This window comes from Ictalurus punctatus, chromosome 17, assembly GCF_001660625.3.
Source record: "Ictalurus punctatus breed USDA103 chromosome 17, Coco_2.0, whole genome shotgun sequence".
Lineage (NCBI taxonomy): Eukaryota > Metazoa > Chordata > Actinopteri > Siluriformes > Ictaluridae > Ictalurus > Ictalurus punctatus.
The window spans coordinates 4,264,364-4,288,478 of record NC_030432.2 but is presented as its reverse complement, the minus strand read 5'-3'; the positions used below and the strand labels follow the sequence as shown (position 1 = coordinate 4,288,478).

Below are 24,115 nucleotides of genomic sequence, written 5' to 3'. Positions count from 1 at the left end.
GAATAAACAGATCTGTTTTCATGAATGAAGGTCAACTAGGAATTTTTTGGTTTGGAATATAGAAAGAAATAAAAGATTTTGAGTTTTACAAATATGACGTGTTTCCATTCTAGTAAGTTTAATTTATAAGGTATGTAAAGGAAATTGACCATATGTGTCAGCATTATGTATAAATCGACATACAGTACATATCAGGAAGGAAGATTTTCAGGTTTATATGACATGATGTAATCGTACGTGGAGCTTAAAGTTTACAGGAACAGAAGCTACATTTCAGATAATGCCATGGTCAGTACTGGGGAAAAGCAGTGAGGTAAATACTGTTCTGGTGAATTTTGGAAGTCTAATGGAAGACATGTTATAGATGCGATTCATCCGAAATTGTCATTTCTACCTGTAGTGTTTTGCCTTAAAAAGCTCAACAGCAGTTTCACCAAATGACAATCTACATGAAATGTAGGAAAAATTAAAAGTATGTTAAACATAAAGAGCATTCAATCCAGTACTCAGTCCGATCGGTCTTTAAATGAAGTGTTTGATTATGGACAGTGTGCTTACAGAAATATGTCTATCTTTCAACCCTTATCACACACAAACACAAAAGCCTTTTTATGTTGTTGTAATGCCGTGATGCAGAAAAAAAGCCGCAAGTTGAAAGCCACAACACACAAATCCACATGGGGAAAAAAATGGAGTCCTAAGGCTCCTCCCGAAGCCCCTCCCTCTTCTTGCCCATCCCAATCTGAATCGAAACCCCATCACTCCTGCCCTCCTCCATTCCAGCACTCAGAGCGCAATCGGCACAACTCGGCTCTCAATAATACTTTGACAGCTGTAGAAAATGGCCGCTCTCAGTTTGGTTGCTTCTCCGCACAATCTCATTACATTACGCCATACCCATGTGCCCTTGAAAGCTCTTTTCCAGAGGATGATGGAGAATAGCCTAATGGAAAAGGCAGGGTAAATAGGCCGGGGTAGCTAGAAACAGACTACATGTTTAATTTTACCTCAGGAATTCTGTTTCCTCTCCTTTTCTGTATAGAACGTGAAGGTAAAAAAGCATAAACGATTTTCTAGATTGGGCCGCTCCAAGGCTGCTGGGAAAGTGAGCCAGAGCTAATTCAGAAAACAAACCGCACCTTTAAACACATCAGAGAACGTCTTCAGCAAATGGTCTTGTGCTTGAGTTCATTATATCATATTCATTAAATCATTAGAGGCGAAAGGATATGTAACCTTAAACCCAATGTAGTGTTTATATTCAGTATATCATGGTATCCACTTACACATTCACATTTTAAAGAGAATGACACTGATTGCTGTTCAGGTATTACATGATCAGGTTGGGAGAATGCTAGCGTATTAAATATATACAGTAGAGTCATTTCCAGAACTATTGCAAGCATTGATAAAGATGTTTTGTTTTTTTTGTTGTTTTTTTTTTTTTGGGGGGGGGGGGGGGGGGGGGGGATTTTTTGTCTTCATGCATTCATCTTCAGTCAGGGTCGCGGTGGAGAACACTGGGCACGAGGTGGGAATACATCCTGGAAGGGATGCCGGTTCATCACATGGCACCATGAGCACTCATTCACACCTCGGATAGCAGCCAGTTTACCTACTGGCATGTTTTTAGGAGGTGTAGGAAGAAACAGGAGAACCTGAATGAAATCTGGAGGAAAAAGACTGCAATGCTTCCCCACACTATTAAAGTTTCAAGGTTTGCCCTATAACAATAAAACATACTGTTAACTATATTATTATTATATTAATAATAATTATTATTATTATTGTTGTTGTTGTTCTTGTTGCTGTTATGGAGTCAAAGCGGCTAAGTCCCACACGTCCCAACTAAACAGGAATAAACAAAGGGAGGTTCAAGTCCGCTCCACATCGTCAAAAAGGAAAGAAAACAAAACAAAACAAAAAACAACACAAGGCAAAATGGGGGTGGGGGGGGTTGTCTAAAATCAAAATCTGGATTAATATCCAGGAGCATCTGAACTGAGCTCTTACCAGGCAGAAGTCAGACCCTCTACACACACACAGCGTGAAAGAGAGAGAGAGAGACAGAGAGAGGGAGACAGACAGTGAGAGATAGAGAGAGAGACAGTGAGAGACAGAGAAAGAGAGAGAGAGAGAGCGAGAGCGAGCGAGAGTACCAGTCTCCTCTAACCCAATACGTCCCTGCTATTGAAAAGGACAGGCGAAACTGCAGCTGAAAATGAACAATGATACAAGCTCTAATAAACTGACTGACACCCAACACCTCAACTGCAATTAGTCTCAATTAACACATTTTTTTCTTCCTAACAGAATTAGAGGGCTCCCTCTAGAGGAGATGAATCATCACCAGAAAAGACAATACTTCACTTTGATAAACTACACAGAGCACTTTCAATTCAAAAGAGCGATAAAAAAAACAACAAAAAAAAAACACGCAAAGTATGGGATATTCATCAGCTACCAGTAAGACAGGGACATAATTATTCACAAAAATGACCATAATGCGTTCCCAGGCTCTGCGTACATACTGTATACGGAGTCAAATTCATGGAAAAAGAAAAACTTCCAATACTCAGTGTTCAATGTGTATACATATATTCTGCTCATTTCACACTGGTGTTTACAGTGAGGATTCATGTAGCTCTGGTAATATCCATATATTCATTCATTCATTCATTGTGGTTCTGGAGCATATTCCAGGAACCCTGGGTGTAAGAACAGTCCATCACAAGGTACCCTGAACACACACACACATGCACACTCACACACACACGTTTCATGGGGGCGATTTAGTATAACTGTTACATCTACCAACACATGCACACGAAGAGAAGAGAACATCTGAAACTGATGTCCCAAGTGAATAATTAAAAACCATTATGTTTCCATACGAATATACAGTAATACTACTCTTTATTTTAAATAACTCATCTATTAGCAACATGACACATGGTTTGAATAGAAACACAAATCCTACAATTTTGAATCTCCTGACGACACTAAAAATCACCTTTGGCGTCGTGTAATTAGTCGACCTGTTTCGCTGCAGCTTGTTAGCATGTCCATCAGAACGTTTCTATAAAACATTTCAACAGGGAGGCTCCCGAGCAGCGCAAGAGGAAAACATTTCCCTGATCATGAGTTCACAAAGAGATCCCAAGTTCAAATCGCATGGACCAACGGAGCAAAGTGGCCGTGCTCTCCCCTATCAATCACTAGCCAATCATGCGCATCCACGAGCTTATGTATGTGGAAGAGGGCAGATAGCGCTATGAGTTACGCCGTCCTGCGACACTGCATGAGGACAATAGTGTGACGGGTCATTTCCAGCCTAGCACAATGGAAGGAAAAAAAAGTTATGAAAAGAACCGTAGCACTCACCGCTCATTAAGATCATTTATGTTTATATCTGTTGTTACAATGCTGCCCATGAGAGAAGAATTGCACTGCATGTTCTGCACTGTACTTGACGATAAAACCTGAACGGATTAAAACGACTCCTGCACAACAGTCTGAAAACGAATGTGTTCGCTCCAACTGCAGTTTCAGTAAACGCTGATGGCCTCCTGAGCCTTTCTATAACATTTCTAGTTCTCAGAAGGGCACAGCGCACCCCCATCCCCCATCTATACTGGAGACTGCCCTTTACAATTCTCATACACTCCCTCTATTCTTCACCCATCACCTCTTCCCCTCCCTCTCCTCACATACCCAGCCAAATCAGCTCATTTCATTTCTTTTCCATTTCTCTCTCTCTTTTGCATGCACAGAGTGCATTTCTAGATTCTGCTTCCTCGCAAGGTTTCCTCCTCATTTCTCTCGTCTCAGGGAGTTTTCCTCGCCAGTGTCGCCTCTTTCCTTCTCATCAGGGATCTAAATCCACGCCGTAAAGCTGCTTTGTGAGAACGTCTCTTGTTAATTGTGCTATTCCATTTCATTTCAAATGGAATTGCTGCATTGAACATTACACTGTCAATATGCGATAGAAAAAATTAAAAATAAATAAAAAAAACATGCATGTGTCTCTGACATACTGTAATGCAGGTTCATTTAAGCTGACCTTGTGCAAAATGTATAGGAATGATCTCATATTAATGAAGCTATGACAACAAAACTCCACTTTCCAGCCTTAACCTTTTATTTATAGTTCTTACGTTTTTGCAGTGCTGAAACCTCGCTATAGTTTCTAATTTGTTTGTTTTTAAAACTCCATAATCCAAAATGGTTGTAGAAATCCAGTTGTCTGCCTATAACATACTTTTACGCCTCTTCACATGAGATATCGTAACTGCTGTATATTTCACCAAAACAACATGGAAATTTGTCGGGGGTTTTTTTGTTTGTTTGTTTCCTAAGCTTCCTGAACAGGTCATATTGTGTAAGAAGCCAGATTAACAGATGTGGTGGTAAAAACAGACAGTCTGCCTAAATATGTCTAAAACCTTGCTAGTTAAGTGTGATTTTCAGTTTGTAATCAGATTCCTGGATCGGAAAACGTCCTGCGTCACAAATCAGAATCAAATCTAACAAATAAAATAACTAAACAAAGAGTAAAGTGCAGATTACACAGGCCGCTGGGGCCGGGCGATATGACAATATGGATCAATTATATCACGAGACACTTATCATAATAGTATCGTAGTATATGAGGATAATACGTTTTTATTTATATATATATATATATATATATATATATATATATATATATATATATATATATATATATATATATATAAACAGTTACAAACTCTAGCAGATTAGATTTTTTTTTAACCCTTTTAAAAATTTAGTAGATTTGTTAAACTTGTCCAATATTTAATTGATTTTTGGATCAATTTAATTAGCTTTGGATTGAAATGCAACACTCGTTTATTAGGAAACGTACATGTCATGATACAGCTCATGTCCTGAGATATCATGATATATTAGGTTTATCATATCGCCCACCCTTACAGGTCACCACGGACTTTTTGTACCTGTTCAAACCTGTATCAATCCCGTTGGTTTGTTGGAGCAGGTGTAAAACTGGACATAGTACGAATGTGATTCGTAAACAATGACTTCGGCTATTGTCACACTTTACTGAGGTTAAACTGTAGTTATATTAGTGTCCACTCTACCAATGGTTCTCAATGTGGGGTACGGGTAACCTCAGGGGTCCACGTAACATAGGCAAAGGGTAGCGTAGGGGTCTGTGATTCATTTATTTATTTTGTTACAGTGGTGTAAATCACGACTCACCATTATTAAAGCGATTAAAGTTATTATATTTATTTCGTACCATAGTATGGCTGGTCACTTGAATTGAATGGGTTTAATGCAAACCTCAGTAACTCAAAACCATGAACGTAATAATGTCTATAATTAATGCGTAAACATTATGTCAAATTGAATCTAATGACAATTTTATTCAACACCAGCAACAACAACAAAGTGACGTGAGCAGAAAGCTCACACATAAAATGTTCTACAGCGCCAATAAATATCCAAAACACCATTGCAAACATTTAAATAATATTCTGAATAGAAGCAAAGTTTGAGATGTAAACCATAAGCTGTTTAGTATTATCAAGCCCCCTCAACGTTCTTTCTCTTTTCTGACTCACACACACACCTGGACTAGTCTCCACATAACCGCAAGCATTCAGATAGGTCAGTTTGCTCTGATGATGTCACGTCTTCTTCTCAGTTGGGCCAATCTCAGTCTCTCCCTTAGCCATTTCTGGCCTCTTTTAGAAGGCCATGCTTACTGATCCCCCGTGAAAATGGCCGGTGGGACTGCTTCGTCAGAGACGAGATGAATATTTCTTCCTTCGGCACTTTAATAATGAAGGCCTGTGGAGAGGGTCCATCCACGTAATAACAGCCAAAGTGGAGAAGCAATAAATCTTCTGATGGACCCGCACACAGTGCTGCGCATTGCTGTATAGCTCTGATTGCACAGTCTGATTCAGACTAACACACACACACACACACACACACACACTATACCTCGCAGTAACACACAAACAAAGAACACCATGAAAATGTGGAGGTGAGTGCAGGTGCATAATAAGGAACATATTGTTTTTAGGCTGCAGCTGAAAGAATAGAAGAAGCAGCAGCTGTTAAATTGTTTTGATTAAACATCCTGTGGAGACCTGGTTTTTGTTTGGTTATAATATTGAGTAGCCCCTTTCAATCAAAATGCTCTGTTCAGTTCATCAATCTGCAATAAAGTCTTGCTCAGTGCTCAAACTCCAGTCCTTATGCAAAGACAGCCTGAGAGATAACATAGTGTTTATTTATACACAGGGGACGCTGGTATACGTGCACTAGCAGGGCTTTCAAAGACTAAAACATATCAGGAACTGGCCCCGTACCTGAACATTCAACAAATGGTGTTCCGTTGTACTATTTTCACGATCCCACACCTGAGAGAAGTTTCAGCAACACAACATGCTGCAGTCGCTCAGCACCCGCTGTGCTGGAACTCAAGTTGTGTGTGTGGCCTACTGACGAGGAAGGTTCTCCATGAGGTACCTTAACGCCAGCGTGATGAGTGACAGTCAGTTAGGTAGGTAGCTTTTAGAAATAGGTCATCAAGCTAAAAATAACTCTCTCTCTCTCTCTCTCTCTCTCTCTTGTTTTCTCTTTCTCTTCATTCTAAAGACAAAGAATATCTGTCTTGAAAATTAAAAGGAACTGATGGATTTGACGGCCCACCGGCCTCCGAAAGAAATTCCTTACAGCATTCCAGATGATGTTATGCAAACAAATAAGGAAAGGGGGGCAGATGAAGAGAACGGTTAAAGGAAATTGGGGCTACGGACGCAGGCATGAGAGCACTTGATGCCCTTTTAAGGAGTTATAGAATATAGAAATCCTTTTCCTCAAATCACTGACGCAAAGCAGAATAACGGAGCAGAATATCTGAGCCATCGGCTGATAAAACCGCTTCAGATAAAATGATACGAGAGTAAGGCATAACAAGTGCCAGAACCAGGTAGGAGAAATACCATTTTAACATGCAAACAGATGCGCAAAAAATAAATAAATAAATAAATAAATAAATAAAGGAAGGAAGGAAGGACGACAGGAGTGTTCGAGTCTGCGAACAGGAGAACGAGTGAAAAGCGAGGGAAGGAAGGAAAGAGATTAAAGGACGACTAATCCAGTGGAAAATCCCTGTGAAAAGCCGTCAATTTTTGGGGAGACATGTCTGTAAACGCATCATCAGACATCCTCTCAGGAGCCATTTCATCTCAATCCTTCAAAAACAACCAAATCTACTGATTTATTATACACATTCTATATATACCGCTTCACATCATCCTGTGTTCGTATCATACGGGGCAAGAAATAATCATATGAGTTCAAGAAATCAAAGGTGATTGATGCTGGTGCGTTCTGTTCTTCAGTTTTAATTGTGTGACTTGTAAGACCAGGACTGATATCTAACAAGTATGCAAGGAGCACATCTGGGAAATTTTCCATTCATATACCTGTACACCAGGCATTGTTTTGAAACTAAGGGTCTACATTTCAAATCCAGGAGAGGACAAAAACATCCAGTCCCTGTGGGTTTTGGTTCCTGCCATGCCAAAAGGAACTACACAGATTTCAGTGCACTCTCAGAAAAAAAAAAAAATACCAAACTGTACCTCTTCTTTTCACTGGGCTGGGGATATACAGTATATACATTTCACCTAGTAAATTACTCTAAACATTTAATTACAGTCCTGTAACTGTATATATCTTAAATCACAGGTTCTGAACCCTGTTCCTGGAGAACCCTGGAGTTCATTAGATGGTTATTTGAATCTAGTGTTAGAGCAGGGAAAACGCTAAAACATGGAATGAGGACCAGGAATGAGAACCTGAGCCTTAAATAATTTTTAAAGGTACACTTTATCCACACTATATGGCTGAACGTATGTGCAAACCTGACCAATCACATCCATATCACATGCGCTCCACTCTCTCTTCTGGAAAGGATTTCCACTAGATTTTGGGGCGTGGCTGTGGGGATTTGCGTTCATTCAGCTACAAGTGAGGTTGAGATCAGGTACTGTTGATGTGAGGAGGCTCCCGTTCCAGTTCATCCCAAAAGTTGAGGTCAGGGACCTGTGCAGGACACTCAAGTTCTTCCACCTTGTCTTCATGGAGCTCGCTTTGTGCACTTTGGGTCGTGCTGGAACAGGTTTGGGCCTCTTAGTTCTTAAGGATATTGTAATGCAACAGCGTACAGAGACGTTCTATACAACTGTGTGCTTCAAACTTTGTGGTAACAGTTTGAAGAAGAACCACATATGGGTGTGATTGTCAGGGGTGTCCATACTTTCGGCAATGTAGTGTAAATATACTGTACAGGTGCAAAAGGTGTACCCTTGAGGGCATCGCCACAGCAAAAAGGAACGGTGTTGTTTTGTAAGAGTTTGTACTGTACAATAGATATCCTATCCCTGTACTCTGTATTATTTCCTAAAAGCACCAAAGTGTACCTTTCCTTGACACTGAGGTAGTACCATTGTTTGTACCAAGATATCTGTAACTTTCAAATGTTTAAGGTACACTATATGGCCAAAAGTTTCTGGACACCTGAACATCACACCTATTGTGGTTCTATTGTAACAAAGTTTGAAGCACACGATTGTATAAAATGTCTCTGTGTACGCTTTCCCTTCACTGGAACTACAGTAAGAGGCCCAAACCTGTTCCAGCACGACCCAAAGTGCACAAAAAGTGCGAGCTCCATGAAGACACGGTGCGTGAAGGTTGGAAGAAGGTGGAAGTTCTCGAGTGTCCTGCACAGAGCCCTGACCTCATCACATTTGGAATGAACTGGAACTGGAGCCTCCTCACATCAACATCAACATGACCTCAACCTCACTAACTCTTGTAGCTGAATGACCACCAAACATCCCCACAGCCACGCCCCCAAAATCTAGTGCAAAGCCTTCCCCAGAAGACTGGAGTTTACATCTGTACACACATCACATCTGTAATGGTACGTTCAAAAAGGACACATGAATGTGATAGTCAAGTGTGCACATACTTTTGGCCATATAGTGTGTTCCTTTGTAAGAGCACAAGTTGGACACCTCTCTGCACGGAGAGAAGAAGAAATAGCGCTGAAGGGTCCGGAGTCTCCGGACACACAGGAAGCGATGGCACTCGTTTTGGAGCTGATCCCACGGAAGCGCGCGGGCTGAGAGAGGAAAATCACACTCCGAGTGTGTGTGTGTGTGTGTGTGTGTCTCTCTCTCTCTCTCTCTCTCTCTCTCTCTCTCTCTCTCTCTCTCTCTCTCTCTCTCTCTCTCTGCACAAAGGATTTGCGGGGAAACTTGACGGAATGTGAACTGATGCTCCAGCGCGCTGCGTTTTCAGTGCTAAGAATAAAACCAAAGCAGCAATAAAAATGTGTGCATTCTCTCTCTCTCTCTCTCTCTCTCTCTCTCTCTCTCTCTCTCTCCTTCAGATTGATCAGCGATGGGATTTCATTATTATCTTTTATTCTCGCCCCGCTCCCCGAGCGCGTGAACACGAAGCGCGCCGCCAGTGCCCCCGGTTCCATTCAGCATACCAATGAATTTCCCCGAACAAACATCACAACAACAATCAGAACCACCGGCTCATCATTTCAGTTCTGTGATGCTGAAGCTCCCTGATCCCTCCCTCAAGTTCACGTCCATCAGTGACACACACCGAGTCTCCGGGTCACGTAATTTCTCACTTTAACATTCCACCATATCGCCCATAAATGCGCACATTAGAGCCGCAGACTCGCGGCAGCGCCGGTGCGCTCCTCATCCCCGCGACATCCCCAAAATACCCGGCTCGTGCCATGAATTCCTTCATGCTATTATTATACACAAGAAAACCCGGCGTCACTCTATTATTATTATTATTATTATTATTATTATTATTATTATTATTATTATTTATGATGTTGTCAATGACTCTCCTGAGCTTCCGGAAATCAAGATTTAAAAAAAAATAAATAAGACGTTTTACTTACGATTTCGGAGGGTTCTGGACCGCTGTGGCCATTTTTGTCACGGAATGATAGAATGTGTGAGAGCTGCAGATCCCCGGTATTGTACATGAAGGTCCTAATGTAAGCAGCAATTTCAATTTCATTCATTCTCTGGGGCTGCGGGTGCAGCAGCCGGCCAATGGGAGCGCAGGATCACCACACAGAGGCTCATGGGAAATGGAGTTTGTAGAGCAGGCTCTCTTAAAGGGTGGCACGAGAGCATACTACAACAACCGGCATGTATTAGTGCGCGCAGTGGAACAGTCCCGCCTCAGAGCATAACATCTTACTGTACAGTCAGGGTTGGATTGTATGTCTCTCTCTGTCTCTCTCCCTCTCTGTGTGTGTGTGTGTGTGTGTGTGTGTGTGTGTGTGTGCGCGCGAGCGCGCGCGCATGCGTGTGTGTATCTGAATGTGTGTGCGCGTGCATGTGTATGTGTGTGAGTGTGTGTGTGTGTGTGTGTGTGTGTGTGCGCGCGCGCGCGCGCGTATGTGTTTGTGTGTTTGTATGTGTGCTAATGTGTGTTTAAAGATAAGTATATTTACATCCATATTTGTGTAATATAGACCTACAGTAGCCATCACACGTGTGTGTGTGTGTGTGTGTGTGGGGGGGGGGGGTATGGGTGGGTGGGTGTGTGGGTGTGGGGTTAAAGATAAATATTGTTTCTTCCATATTTATATTATAAGGTCTAAAGTAGCCATCACACGTGTGTGTGCACGGTTTGTGCTTTTGTCTCTTTATGTGTATGCAGCCTAGTGAATCAGTTTTAACTTGCTGGGATTCTATGGCACCACCTGGAGCAGACATCTGGAGTAGCATGAGATGCCAATACAGTGTTTACCTGTTCAGACTGATGAACATCCCGAGTTATAATTAACACACCAAACATACCATCATGTTTTTGCGTATCTGTAGAACTGAATATTCTCCGTTCCTGATGTCAGTCACAGTGTAGTTACACACTGGTTGTGTTTGCTCCAGTGTCCAAGCTTCTAGGATCATGTAGACTGTTCTGTGTTGCTTATTAATTAGTGTGGTTACAGTTAAATTTATATATCACTTTTCTAGACACTCAAAGCACTTTACATAGTATTGGGGGGTGGGGTCTCTTCAACCACCACTAGTGTGTAGCATCCACCTAGATGATGGGACGGCAGCCATAGTGCTCCAGAACTCCCACCACACACCAGCTATTAGTGGAGAGGAGAGAGAGTGATGTGGCCAATCTAAAATTCAGAGATGGAGATTATTAGGGGATGATAGAGAAGGGCGAATGGGGGAATTTGGGCAGGACACCGGGGTTATACCCCTACTCTTTACCGTAAGTGTCCTGGGATTTATAATGACCACAGAGAGTCAGGACCTCGGTTTAATGTCTCATCCGAAAGATGGTCCTGTTTTTACAGTATAGTGTCTCCGTCACTATACTGCGGTATTAGGACCCACGCAGACCACAGGGTGAGAACCTCTGCTGGCCTCACTAATATTGCCTCTGCTGGCCTCATTTCCATTGATTCACATACCACCACATGTTCATCTCTAGTGCTGTGAATATAGATCATTCTGCACCATTCCAACCCCTGTCCTGGAGTACCACTCGTCCTGGGGTACCATCCATCCTGGGGTACCACCTGTCCTGTGTACCCCTGTCATGGAGTACCACCTGGCCTGTGTACCCCTGTCCTGGAGTACTACCTGTCCTGGAGTACCACTTGTCCAGCGTACCCCTGTCCTGGAGTATCACCTGTCCTGGAGTACACCTGTCCTGGAAGACCACGTGTCCAGCGTACCCCTGTCCTGGAGTACACCTGTCCTGGAAGACCACTTGTCCAGCGTACCCCGGTCCTGGAGTACACCTGTCCTGGAAGACCACTTGTCCAGCGTGCCCCTATCCTGAAGTACCACCTGTCCTGGAGTACCACCTGTCCTGGAGTACCCCTGTCCTGGAAGACCACTAGTCCAGCGTACCCCTGTCCTGGAGTACCACCTGTCCTGGAGTACTCCTGTCCTGGAAGACCACTTGTCCAGCATACCCCTGTCCTGGAGTACCACCTGTCCTGGAAGACCACTTGTACAGCGTATCCCTGTCCTGGAGTACCCCTGTCCTGGAAGACCACTTGTCCAGCATACCCCTGTCCTGGAGTACCACCTGTCCTGGAAGACCACTTGTACAGCGTATCCCTGTCCTGGAGTACCCCTGTCATGGTGTACCCTTGTCATGGAGTACCCCCTGTCCTGGAGAACCTTGTCCTGGAGTATATCCTGTCCTGGAGTACCCCCTATCCTTTTCTGTGCTCTAACACACCTAATTCAAGTAATCACATAAAGATGAACAGAACGGTGGTAGGCCAGCTCCAGGACCAGGGTTGGGAACCTGTGGCTTTTGCTGTTTGTGCAGGAAACTCAGAATGAAATCCAGGTTGGTCAGTGTGTACTTGTGCGACATGGTTTCAGTGAATGCCTCTGAAATATGCCCCATGTGTCCTTTTTTCCCCGGTTGTTTTTGAACATGATGCTCAGAACTGAAAGCAGTTGGAGCCAGTGAGTCACCCAAATATATTATAAGTAATAAACTAATTTTAATGAGTATGCTTTCAGATTGTTATGCACATAAATAAGCATATATAGCTTTTTTGTTGGCTAGTTTGCACCTTTGTGATGTGATGCATAAACTATAAATAAATTCACAGTTAAATCAGTGTAGCACCTGCTGACTCTCAGATTAACTTTTAAAGGGAAACAACAAAGGGGTTATTGTTGATATAAAACTTGATTAGCATCTGGTAGCTGTATGCACAGTGAACATGTGATTTTATACTCTGTCATATGAATAGAGTTATTACAGCCACAGAAATCAATGGGCTTACAGTGCATTGCTAAATGGTGGCCATGTTATTGGCTCGCCAGAAGAAATGAGACCTTCATGTTCAGCACTAATATTCCGAGAGTTTGATTGATCATGCTTCAGATGTTATTTTGAGTATAGATGATGGGACTGAGTGATCATCTTCTCCGGGTAACAGCTTGTAGAGGAATAAAGGGCAGAGATACGGCAGACACATCAGTTCAAAACACAGTAATGAAAGAGCTGATTGATGTGGAGGTCAGGATCTCTAAGACAGAAATTAAGAGTTTAATTAAGATGGAGATGACGGGAAAGACAGAGGGAGGAATGACAAACAGGATGATGAGACAAAGGTGCGTGAAAGCAGGAGACCAATTGTGATAGACAGTTAGATCAGTCAGTTACCCGCAAAGCTAAGCGTTTATTGGTCTCAAAAGGAACGTGTGTGAAAAGGAAGTGGACCGAAGTCAACTGAGAGGACCTGTGTCTCAGCCTACTTTTAGTTCTGTTCTTTTAAAGAGGTCCATATGTGAAAACACTCTTAAGAAAGTAGGTTGTAAAGTAATCTGAGTTGTCCATCCATTCATCCATCCATTCACCTATACTTCCATTCATCCATTAATTCACACATCTATTCATGCATTCATCCATCTATTCACCCATTCATCCATCCATTCATGCTTACATCCATCCTTCCATTCACGCATCTATTCATCCATCCATCCATTCATTCACACATCTATTCATGCACTCATCCATCTATTCACCCATTCATCCATCCATTCATCCATCCCACTCATCTTTCCATCCATTCATGCATCCATCCATCCATCCTTCCATTCACGCATCTATTCATCCATCCATTCATTCACCCATCCATCCATCCTTCCATTCATCCATCTATCCTTCCATTCATTCACCCATCTATTCATCCATCCATCCTTCCTTCCATTCAGTCACCCATCTATTCATCCATTCACCGATCCATCCATTCATTCACCCATCTATTCATCCATCCTTCCATTCATTCTTCCATCCATCAATCCATTCATTCTTCCACCCACCCATCCATCCATTTATTCACCCATCCTTCCATTCATCCTTCCATCCATCAATCCATTCACCCATCCATTCATTCATCCATCCATAACAATTGAATGATTCACAGGAACAATTATAAATGGATTATTACTGAACATAATTGATTATGAATATATTATTATTATAGAGGGGAAAAAAATAGGACAGACAGTTGGTGTGTGTGAATAAGTTTGGAAAGTGATTTGCCCATAATTTTTTAAAACATTTATTTCCCAAAAAACGTAACATTAAAAAAAAAAGGTTTCACATAACGAATTTTATACCAACTTAAAAAATGAGTAAAATTTGAACATCAAGTATGATATATGATGAGCAATAAGGATAATATCCATAACAAAGACATTAAGGAAAATATATTCACATATTAAAGAGGAGGCAGAAAAAATAAAGGAAAAAATAACAGAAAAATGTATACGTGTATAGTCATAATAAAAAGGAGGAATTTAGTTATTTGTATATGGCCAAAGTTCTGATAGCTTTAGGGCTTGACAGTCCTTCTAACGTTTCAAAATGGATCTTTATGTCAGCTGTGAAATGGGTGATATCGGGTATCCCTTCAGACCACTTACATTCGTGTAAGTATTTTCCCATAACTCCTCCTCTACGTCATAAAAATGCGTCAACAAAGTGAGCCACAACAAATCGGAGGCTACTAAACTGTAACGCATCTCATCATCGCAGCTTCAGTTTACTGCGATCCTGACAGGATACAGCGTTTCCTAATGAAATGACGAATTCGTGAACGAATGAAATGACACTCCATGAATTATTATAAATTACAATAAATGAATTACTGTTCATAATAATTCATGCAGTAGGGCACACAGTGGATTAGTAGTTAGCACGTTCACCTCACACCTCCAGGGTTTGATTCCAACCGCAGCCCTGTATGTGTGGAGTTTGCATGTTATCTCCGTGCTGCGGGGGTTTCCTCCGGGTACTCCGGTTTCCTCCCCCAGTGCAAAGACATGCATGGTAGGCCGATTGGCATGTCCAAAGTGTCCGTAATGTGTGAATATGTGTGTGTGTGTGTGTGTGTGTGTGTGCCTTGTGATGGACTGGCATCCCGTCCAGGGTGTACCCCGCCTTGTGCCCCATGCTCCCTGAGATAGGCTCCAGGTTCCCCACTGTAGGATAAGCGGTATAGAAAATGCATGCATGGATGGAATAATTCATGGAGTGTCATTTCAGAGTATATGACAAAAAAATGAAGTTACACTCGGTGCCAGTAGGTGGCAGTAATGCACCGACCTGTTGTTTTGAACCCGCTGTATAAATGAAAACGAAGAAGAAGAAGCGAAATCATCAGCGAGGCCTTGGAGGCGGAAGTGTTTTGAAGTGTTTACAGCGCACATTCACCAACAACAAGCTGGTGTGTGTTTAGTGTGTAATGTTTCAAATTGCGTAACAATGTCGGAGATGTTACTGAAAGAGATGGAAGAAGTATCTCTGGGTCAATCGAAGGAAGAAGAAGAATCGAGCAGCGGACGGAGTTTTCTCCTCATCGATGAAAATGAATCCCTGCAGGTAAACACGGTCATGTATGCGCAGAGTTAGCCTCAAAGCTAGTTAACATGAAACACCTTAATAAGTTAATTAAAAGATCTTAATGAACCAAACATCACTGCATGGGACAGCGCCAAGCAAAACAAGCTGCCATGTTGTCCTGATCAAAGCTACAAACTAGAGAATTTTTTTTTTTTTTTTTTATAACTTACAGACACAACAGCTTTGTTATTGATGTCTGTGATATTACCATAAAGCATTAAAAAAATAATTAAAGAGGAATTTCAACGAAAGCTGACAGCAAAATAGTCCGGAACAATACTGGACTGGATTATTCTGATCCACTATGGAATATTTTCTACTTGTCACTCAAAATCAGTTACTGATGTCGGTATTTGATATATATGTGATCTGGGGTCACATATACACACACACACATACTTGGGAAAGGTCATGGGTTCAAGCCCCAGCACTGCTTCTGTTGGGCCTTTGAGCAAGGCGCCTAACCCTCTCTGCTCCAGGGGGCGCTGTATCATGGTTGCCCCTGCGCTCTGACCACAACTTCTTTCCCAACATGCTGGGATATGCGAAGAAAAGAATTTCACTGTGCTGTAATGTATATGTGACCAATAAAGCCTCATTATCATTGTCATCCCTAATGATGTGCACCCATGTTGGATGAAGAAACAGGTTGCTTTGTAGGTCCTCTCCCCACGCGGTGGCCATCATGTTTATGTCACGTGACCGCAGGTACAGGCAAGAAACACAGAAGAAGAAAATAACATGCAGCTCACATCCTGGACGACACCCTAAACTCCTCCAAGTGCAAGGCTATAGCCATCCATCAGTTCCTCAGACATGCGTGGGTATTTAAAATGCTAATCGATTTCTGTAATGTTAGTTCATAGCTTTAAAATCATCATGAAGCGTTGTTATTGTGTATGGTTATAGAAGAGTAACGATTTAGACTCGCGCAGAAGATTCCTCATGATGTCTCGGGGAGTTTTCCTCTTTGCTCTCTTCGGCTGGTTCGTGACGGACATGGATCCGCATCTGGATTTACGTGAAAGTGATTTTGGGGCAATATCTATTGTTAAAAGTGCTTTACAGATCGAAGTGGGTTGAAGTGAGAATAAACAGCATGTTGAAAGCATACATTTAGACAGAGGTGAAACAATAAAGGTTTAAAAAAAATGTTTTGGATGATTAACGCGCCAAAAGTTCGAGTACATTAATCTGTAACCCAAGCTCTTTTTTTTTCCATTTTATTTAAGCACTACAGATATAAATACTGTTGTGAGTAAAGTGTGCCTACAAATACCATCTAAACTAGCTCTACAGTGGAGTAACACGCATACTAATGATATGTTATATTCATCAAGGTTATAATAAGTGCTAGAACCATCAGTCGTATCTCTGTGACGTTCCCAGGTGGAAAACGAAGGTCACTTCCTCAGGAAACTGGGCTGCAGCGCGGCAGAAGGAGTGAAGGTGCTCTCGATCTTTGGCAACACCGGCGACGGCAAATCGCACACGCTGAACCACGTTCTGTTTGACGGCGAGGAAGTGTTCGCCACGTCTCCCTCTCCCTCTTCATGCACCATCGGAGTGTGGGCCGCGTACGAGCCTCGTCTGGGCCTGATCGTGCTGGACACAGAGGGCCTGCTCGGCGCAGCCACTCAGCAGAACCAGAGAATGCGCCTGCTGTTGAAGGTGCTGGCCGTGTCCGACGTAGCCGTGTACCGCACGCGGGCCGAGCGTCTGCACAACGACATGTTCCATTTCTTCGGAAGCGCTTCAGCTGCGTATCTGAAGTACTTCACACCTCAGCTGCGTGCTCTGTCCAACCGGTGCGGGCTCGACGTACCACTCTCGAACCTCGGGCCAGCGGCGGTGGTGTTCCAGGAGACCTCGCGCACTCAGCTGCTGGGTCACGGTAAGCAGCCTGTTCACGCATATACAAAGTACAGCTATATTCAAATTACAGCAGTGGACAAGTCCGTTCCGGGAAGAGGAACGAGTCGTCTGTATTGCCTTAGATTTGACCATCTCTTGCTCATGACGATCACATCACAACTAAAATATTAGTCTGCCTGCCATCTTTATTTTCTCTAGATTTGTTTAACTGTGAGCCAAAGATGTGTAGCGAGAAAGGAAAAAGTACTTACGATGTAAGTAAAGGGTTATTTCTGATTGGACACTTGTCAAGAGGAAAAAAAACCTTCTACGTTTTGTTTTTTTGCAGACGACAGTACCATGGAAGCCATCGTGTCGGTTTTGTTAAACGCTAATTGTGAAAAAAAGTTAACCGCATCTTAAACCCTGTGTTTTTGTGCTTCCCTACAGACACTACAGTCCCGGCAGATATCGTGCTTCAGAAGCGTTTCCATGACCTGGGCCTGGGCACAGAAGCCTTCAGCTCGGTGCAGTATGTGGGCACGCAGACCATCACACCTCCAACAGACTTCTCTCAGTTAAAGGAGACCATCACAAAGCAGGTGAAGAGCACGGCATCACGAGCCCCACGCCAGCCAGACATCGTCTTCAGCGCCCTTCAGGTATCACGTCCGGTTTTCTCGCCGGATTTCACACTAACTGCGTAATCTTTGATTACTTTCCACTGGTGAGGAATAAAAAATACATTCAATAAAAGTTCAGATGTTCTACCAAAAAAGAAAATAAAGTGGGTTGACTACTAGTGCTAGGTAACACTAACTAGAACGTTGCGTAGGCTGCCTGTGTTGAGAAGTAAATTTAACTATCTACGCTATATTCAATATAGACGATATAGTTGATGAACGAGAAGAACGGCGGAAGCCATTGTGGTTCCGACCCCAGACGAGGAAGCGGAATTAATCCTCAAAAAATAATTTTGTGAATAAAATTCCTATTCTATTTTTTAGCCTGGTTAATTGGTACAAACGATAGTGTTGAATGTTAGTATTTTCATATAGTCATTTATATCGTTACCACAAAAAATCATTAGAGATTATTTTCCCCTGATATTTAAGCGTTTTTTTTTTTTTTTTTTCCAAAATCGGATATCGGTTTTGTAATATCAGAGCTACCGATAAATGGCGGCATCTTGTGGGCGTTTTGAGAATTGCACTCTTTCAGGCCTCCCTGTTTATTGGTGTATAAATATATAGCATAAAAGATGTGTCTGTATGCTTGAATTGACTGTGTGAAAAGCACTCATTGCTGTTTGTTTGTTTTTCCCCCCCATGGTCAGGCCTTGAGCGATCGGTTCTGTGGAGAAATCTCCGATGACAAAATCAGCATGTACTCCTTCTTTCCTGACGAGTATTTCACCTGCCCTTCTGTCTGCCTCAGCTGCAGGTAAGCGCGCCGTGTTTCTGTGCTGCTGCGTGTCGGCTATAAGATCTGCTTTTAGCTAGTTACATGGTGCCAGTTTCACAAGCTTACATCATGAACTATTTTTAATCAGCGCTTGGACTTTTATGAGATGACTCGGTGTTTTAGAGGTCAGAAGCACACGCTGTGAGCGAGCAGAATTGAGGGTAAGATGGGTCAACTTTTTCTGTTGTGGCTTTAGCATTCGTTGCAAGAACGGCATGAATCACCAGAAGGACAGAATGCCGCATATGGCAGACGGATTATGCCAGTACGCTCATCAGTACAACAACAAGGTTCTCATATGCAAGGTGATTTAACGTCGTACTTGCTGCTTAATGTGTTGCTTGCCAAAAGCAAAACTGACTTCATCTCTGACAAACGGTGTATTTTAATGTCTCCAGAAATGCTATGAAGGTGGAAGGGAAGTGATCGTCGTGCCCAAAACCTCCGCCTCCACCGACAACCCGTGGTTTGGTCTGGCAAAGTACGCCTGGTCCGGGTAAGTGAGAGAGTTTTGAAATGTTTAGCAGATGATTCACCGCATTATAACATCTGCGTACACCGATCAGTATATGAATGGGAAATGATTGACAGTCGCACCAGTGTTTTGAACTCACCGATATTAACTGACACCCTGGAAGCCCTGCCCCCTTCTCCTCATCTCTTCTGGATTTCCTCGCTCGAAAGATACACGATGCGTTCGCAACTTCCCCCAAGTCTTCGAAAGTTCACCTCGGTCATCTTGAGCAGAGATATAGTAGATAATTAGCCCCCTCTTCGTGCAGGTATGTGCTGGAGTGTCCGTACTGTGGCATCATCTACCGGAGCAGGCAGTACTGGTTGGGGAATCAAGACCCCGAGAGCACCGTGGTGCGCACTGAAGTCAAGCACGTCTGGCAGGGGGTTAGTGTTCTCCTTTCATCTGACTTTCATCCAACTTCCAGAGCGAACACATAACTGGGTTTCAATCTTAAAATGAATTTGTGCTATACAGTAAATGTGTTGTCCATATCTCTCTCCCTCTCTCTCTCCAGTCGGAATCTTTCCAGGCAGACCATCAGAACGCGGCTCAGCGAGTGCTCGACGGTGTTAACTATGTCCTCCAGTCGGTGTCAGAGTACAGCTCCGGTCCCACCAAAGCAGTCACGGCCTGGATCACGGATCAGGTGGCTCCGCCATACTGGAGACCTAACGCTGAAATCACAGTAAGTTAAAGAGATGACCTGACCGTGTGTGTAGTGAAAATCTGACCGATGATGTGCTCGTGGTCCCGGCAGCGTTGATGTTTCTGACTAACGTGTAACTGAATGGGTTATTTTGCTGTGAAGGAATGCCATGGCTGTAAGCGAGTGTTCGGGGAGGCGGAGAGGAAGCACCACTGCCGTGCTTGCGGTGAGGGTTTCTGTCAGGCCTGCTCCACCCGCAGCATGCCTGTGCCCGAGAGAGGCTGGGGCAGGAACCCGGTGCGAGTTTGCGACGCCTGCTACCAGCAAGGAGGAGCTGCACAAACCGTCCAGGGTGAGAATGCGACAAGCCTGATATATTAGAAGGACGTCGTGGTAATAGCGTTAAATCTAGCTAATGTAGCACCATCCTAAATACATCACTATTGGCTGGTGCACTGCGGTAGGTTTTAACAGCCTGAAGTGCTTTTGAAAAAGTACATGCTTTTTGCGTATATACAGTATGCGTTATGGTATTTTCAATTCCCAGCTGAACTGAATGCGGCTTTTGTTTCCTGCAGTGGCGCAGACAGAGCCCAAGGCACTCGTGGCCCGGAGGGTGACGGAGATGGCGCAGTCTACACTGGACATGGTCTCCACCGCGGTCGACTTCCCGCTCTGTGAGTGTGCTAAGCGCATTAACTCCACGAACTTTCACAAACAATACTAAAAGCTTTAAGCACACCCCCGGCTAGTGCAACACCGCAAGCCGTCTTTCTGTATTTTCTTTCCAAAAAGTCCGTCCACAGTTCGTATCGGTTTGTAAACGTGCTGTGGGCATGCAGGTGTAACGTCTTTATCTCCAGACTTTTTATTATTGTGTATTATTACGCTGATATCCATTTCAAACAGTAACATATTGTCCTTTAATTCATTCTGTTCAGACCCAGAAAGACGGGTCTGGCGACCCGAACCATTTTTGTAGGAAGTTATTACACCTGCTGTTGTATTTCTTGATCATGCTGCTGACGTGACTTCTGACCTCGTGTCATCTCGTCGTCTCTGCAGGTTTCGTAAAGGGAGTGGCTCGACCCGACTACTGGGTTCCGGACCACGAGATCACTCAGTGCCACCAGTGTACCAAGGCGTTCAGCTCGAGCGTGCCCAAGCACCACTGCCGCGCGTGTGGTCAGGGGGTGTGTGGTGGCTGCTCGGCTCAGTGCCGCCCCGTGCCCTCTCGTGGCTGGGACCATCCGGTGAGGGTGTGCGATGCCTGCGCCACACAGTTAGACTCCCAGTGACTTCAGAAACAACGACGAACTCGAACCCAGTGGCTCTGAAACACAAAGAGTGGTGGCAGATTGTGCTCTCAGAATTCTGGCATTTTTCCCGTGTAGTACACTCGCGTCTTATCTGAAGGCATTAACCTACAACGTCAGTGAAAAGATGTACACTAATGCCACGCTGAGAGGCTGAATTAATCAGCAGCTTATAAATGACTGTAGTTTGATTTGCAAACAATAGGGGAAACCGTTTGGGGCTGATTTATTTCCTGTACTTTCTAATACCCCCCCCCCTTCCCCCCTGCTGGGTGCACCATCCTACAGTGATGTTTATTACTCTCATAACAACACTACAGGTTGCAGTTTAATGTTCGTAAAAGGAACTATTCAGGGCTATCCGGTGGAGGAAAGTTCCCACTGTGAGCATGTAATAATGTTTATTACATGGTGAGCGTGGCACTTCATAGAAAAGTGTCACATAGAGTCTCTACCCGCTTCAAATCAGGTACTAGCCTTTTACCACAAACAACCGGCTCGTTTCTTCCGGCACGATGCAAACGTATCGACGCAAAAAATAGTTGCGCTGGATTTTGCAGACCTGATAGATTTTTAATGCATTTTCACGTAAAAGCGCAACACACACGCGCGCGCACACACACACACACACACAAAAGAGCTTCTTTTGTTCTTCTAGTATAAAAATTGCATACGCTAAACGTAATATGAATCTGGAATGATCGGTAGGCGTGTTGGTGTATTGACCTGCCCTCCTAGAAGCCCCGCCCCCTTCCCATCGTGCCATCTCTCGTTTTGAAAGCTGCGAGCTCGCGTTCGGTCCGGGGAAACGGAGATGGTTTTGAAATAACGGAGGACGTGAAATACGATTTTAATCCGTGTGATTTAGCTCACGTTTGACAAGTGTAGAGTTAACGTGAGTGAATTGTATTTCTTAAAATTTAGGCACGCGATCACGTTTTATTCCACTTTGCTGTTGGCAGGTCTGCTCAGAAAGTACTCGACAATAAAATAGTCGGTTGAAAGCTATCAGTCACCGAAATCAGAGAATAGGATTCGAGACTTGCTGTTGTTGTAGTTGTTATTGTTTACACGTTGCTGAATACTATTCGGTGAATTTTATTTAGATTTACAGTCGGGACCCTTTGTGCGTTCAAGTTGGTGTGCTTGATTACAGGAATAATAATTAATTACATTATTGGTGCTTGAGCATTGTCACCAGGCCCACGTTCAACACACTACAGAATTATGCAATGATTTACAATAAGGATAATTAATACAGCTGCCTTGCCTTTTTGTTGTTGTTTGTTTTTGTTTTTTTTTTAATCTGAGGTGTATGAGATCATGTCTGCTCTATCAGGGTTTCCTGCCCGCATCATTTAGTGTCACTCAGCCAATGACCTGGAAGCCTTCGTACATTTAAACAGTCCATGAATCTACCTTGTATTGCTTAATGGACATATAATCAGCTTCAGAATTATTGGCACCTTTGGGAAAGATGAGTTAGGAAACATGCCTTTGTGGTTAATTCGCTTAACTGAACATGCCTGTATTTAAGCAATATCACCTGGTCACATGGTCGTGCATAAGACCACAGGCTGCTGGTTGGAACAAGGCTGTGGTTTTGCGAAAAATAATAAACAATAAAAAATAAGGTTTTACTTTTGTTAAAATTAATGTATTCAATAAAAGCTTGCATTCCTGACAGGTTTCTGTATAAGCGAATTAACCACGAAGACATTTTTTTTTTTCTCCATAATCTTTCCTTTCTTCACTTTTAACGAGGGCGCCGATAATTCCGGAGCCGATCTTACTGGTTAGAAGGCAGCTGCTGACATGGGCACCGCTGTAACCGGAATTAAACCTCAGCGGATGTATACGAGTGAAGGGGCAGAGATTCAGATCGGATGGGGGAACGCGGGGGCGAGGCAGAACCTGAAGAAGAGGTTTTAATACCGCCGTGTGCATCAAGAGCTTTCATTCTGCTGAGATTTGCATACCGGTTACAACAGGTATGTCCAGGTATGTTTTTATGCTAGGTTTACGCAGATAAAAATTGTTTTTGAAAAAAAAATATATAGGTTTTAATGTCTGAACAACTCGTAGTTCATATGTATATTGCACTTTAGCTAGTTATTTCATCTGTTCAACTGTTCGAGAGAGAAATATCATCATAACCATTGTTCAAAAGCAATCATATAGCTGAAAAAGAATTCAGTAAAGCCAGTCAGTTACTCATTTATGCTTAGGACAAATCCTCCTATCATAACCAGTTTATTAGTCTTCTGTATAATAGTCTGCTTTGTAGATTCTCACACAGATGTGGTCATGACCAACACTGCACCGAAGTGACCGTATGAGACAGCGCAGAAGTTCATGAAAGTGTGTGATGTTTAGAATGGTCTAATTCACATGGCTTACTCGTAGCACTGTTATTTGTTTAAGCAGTTTACGGAGGAGTATTTGAGATGTTTTTTGGTTTTTTAAAAAAAAATAATGTCTAGATTCTCAGCTCTTGTTTATGTTTGTTTGTTTGTTTGTTTGTTTCTGACCTGTGGACTGGAATAAATCCCATAAAATAAGTTTTATGAAGCGATGTAACCAAAGTAATTATGCTGGGTCACATATTCATTTTTATAATCCTGGTTGAACTTTTCAGAATATTAAAGAATATGATGACATCGAATAAAACATGTCTTTATTTATCTGAGGGTGGGGATTTTATCGCCTTTAGAGGAAAATAATCAGCAAAAGATCTCCCCTTTTTTTTTAAAAAATTAAATTTATTGTTGCTTTAAGCTTTTGTTCCTTCAGAATGGT

The 24,115-nt window shown here is 42.9% G+C and overlaps 2 protein-coding genes across 2 annotated transcripts in view; one reads left to right on the top strand and one right to left on the bottom strand.

Annotated features, from left to right (window-relative positions):
* The window catches only part of dpf1 (double PHD fingers 1), a 40,553-nt gene extending 30,213 nt beyond the window's left edge, over positions 1-10,340 (bottom strand). The window contains exon 1 of the mRNA XM_017491747.3: positions 10,004-10,340. Within this exon, the coding sequence (XP_017347236.1) occupies positions 10,004-10,125 (122 nt within the window). The 5' untranslated portion in view covers positions 10,126-10,340. The remainder of the gene's footprint in view (positions 1-10,003) is intronic.
* A 4,914-nt stretch (positions 10,341-15,254) lies between these two features.
* Positions 15,255-23,000, top strand: si:ch211-11n16.2 (zinc finger FYVE domain-containing protein 1). The gene is made up of 11 exons (XM_017491438.3): positions 15,255-15,498; positions 16,909-17,413; positions 17,824-18,035; positions 18,710-18,816; positions 19,034-19,142; positions 19,236-19,333; positions 19,620-19,737; positions 19,869-20,039; positions 20,163-20,352; positions 20,579-20,677; positions 21,066-23,000. The coding sequence occupies exons 1-11, from the start codon at positions 15,382-15,384 to the stop codon at positions 21,296-21,298; spliced, it is 1,959 nt and encodes a 652-aa protein (XP_017346927.1). The 5' UTR covers positions 15,255-15,381; the 3' UTR covers positions 21,299-23,000.
* The last annotated feature ends 1,115 nt before the right edge of the window (positions 23,001-24,115 follow it).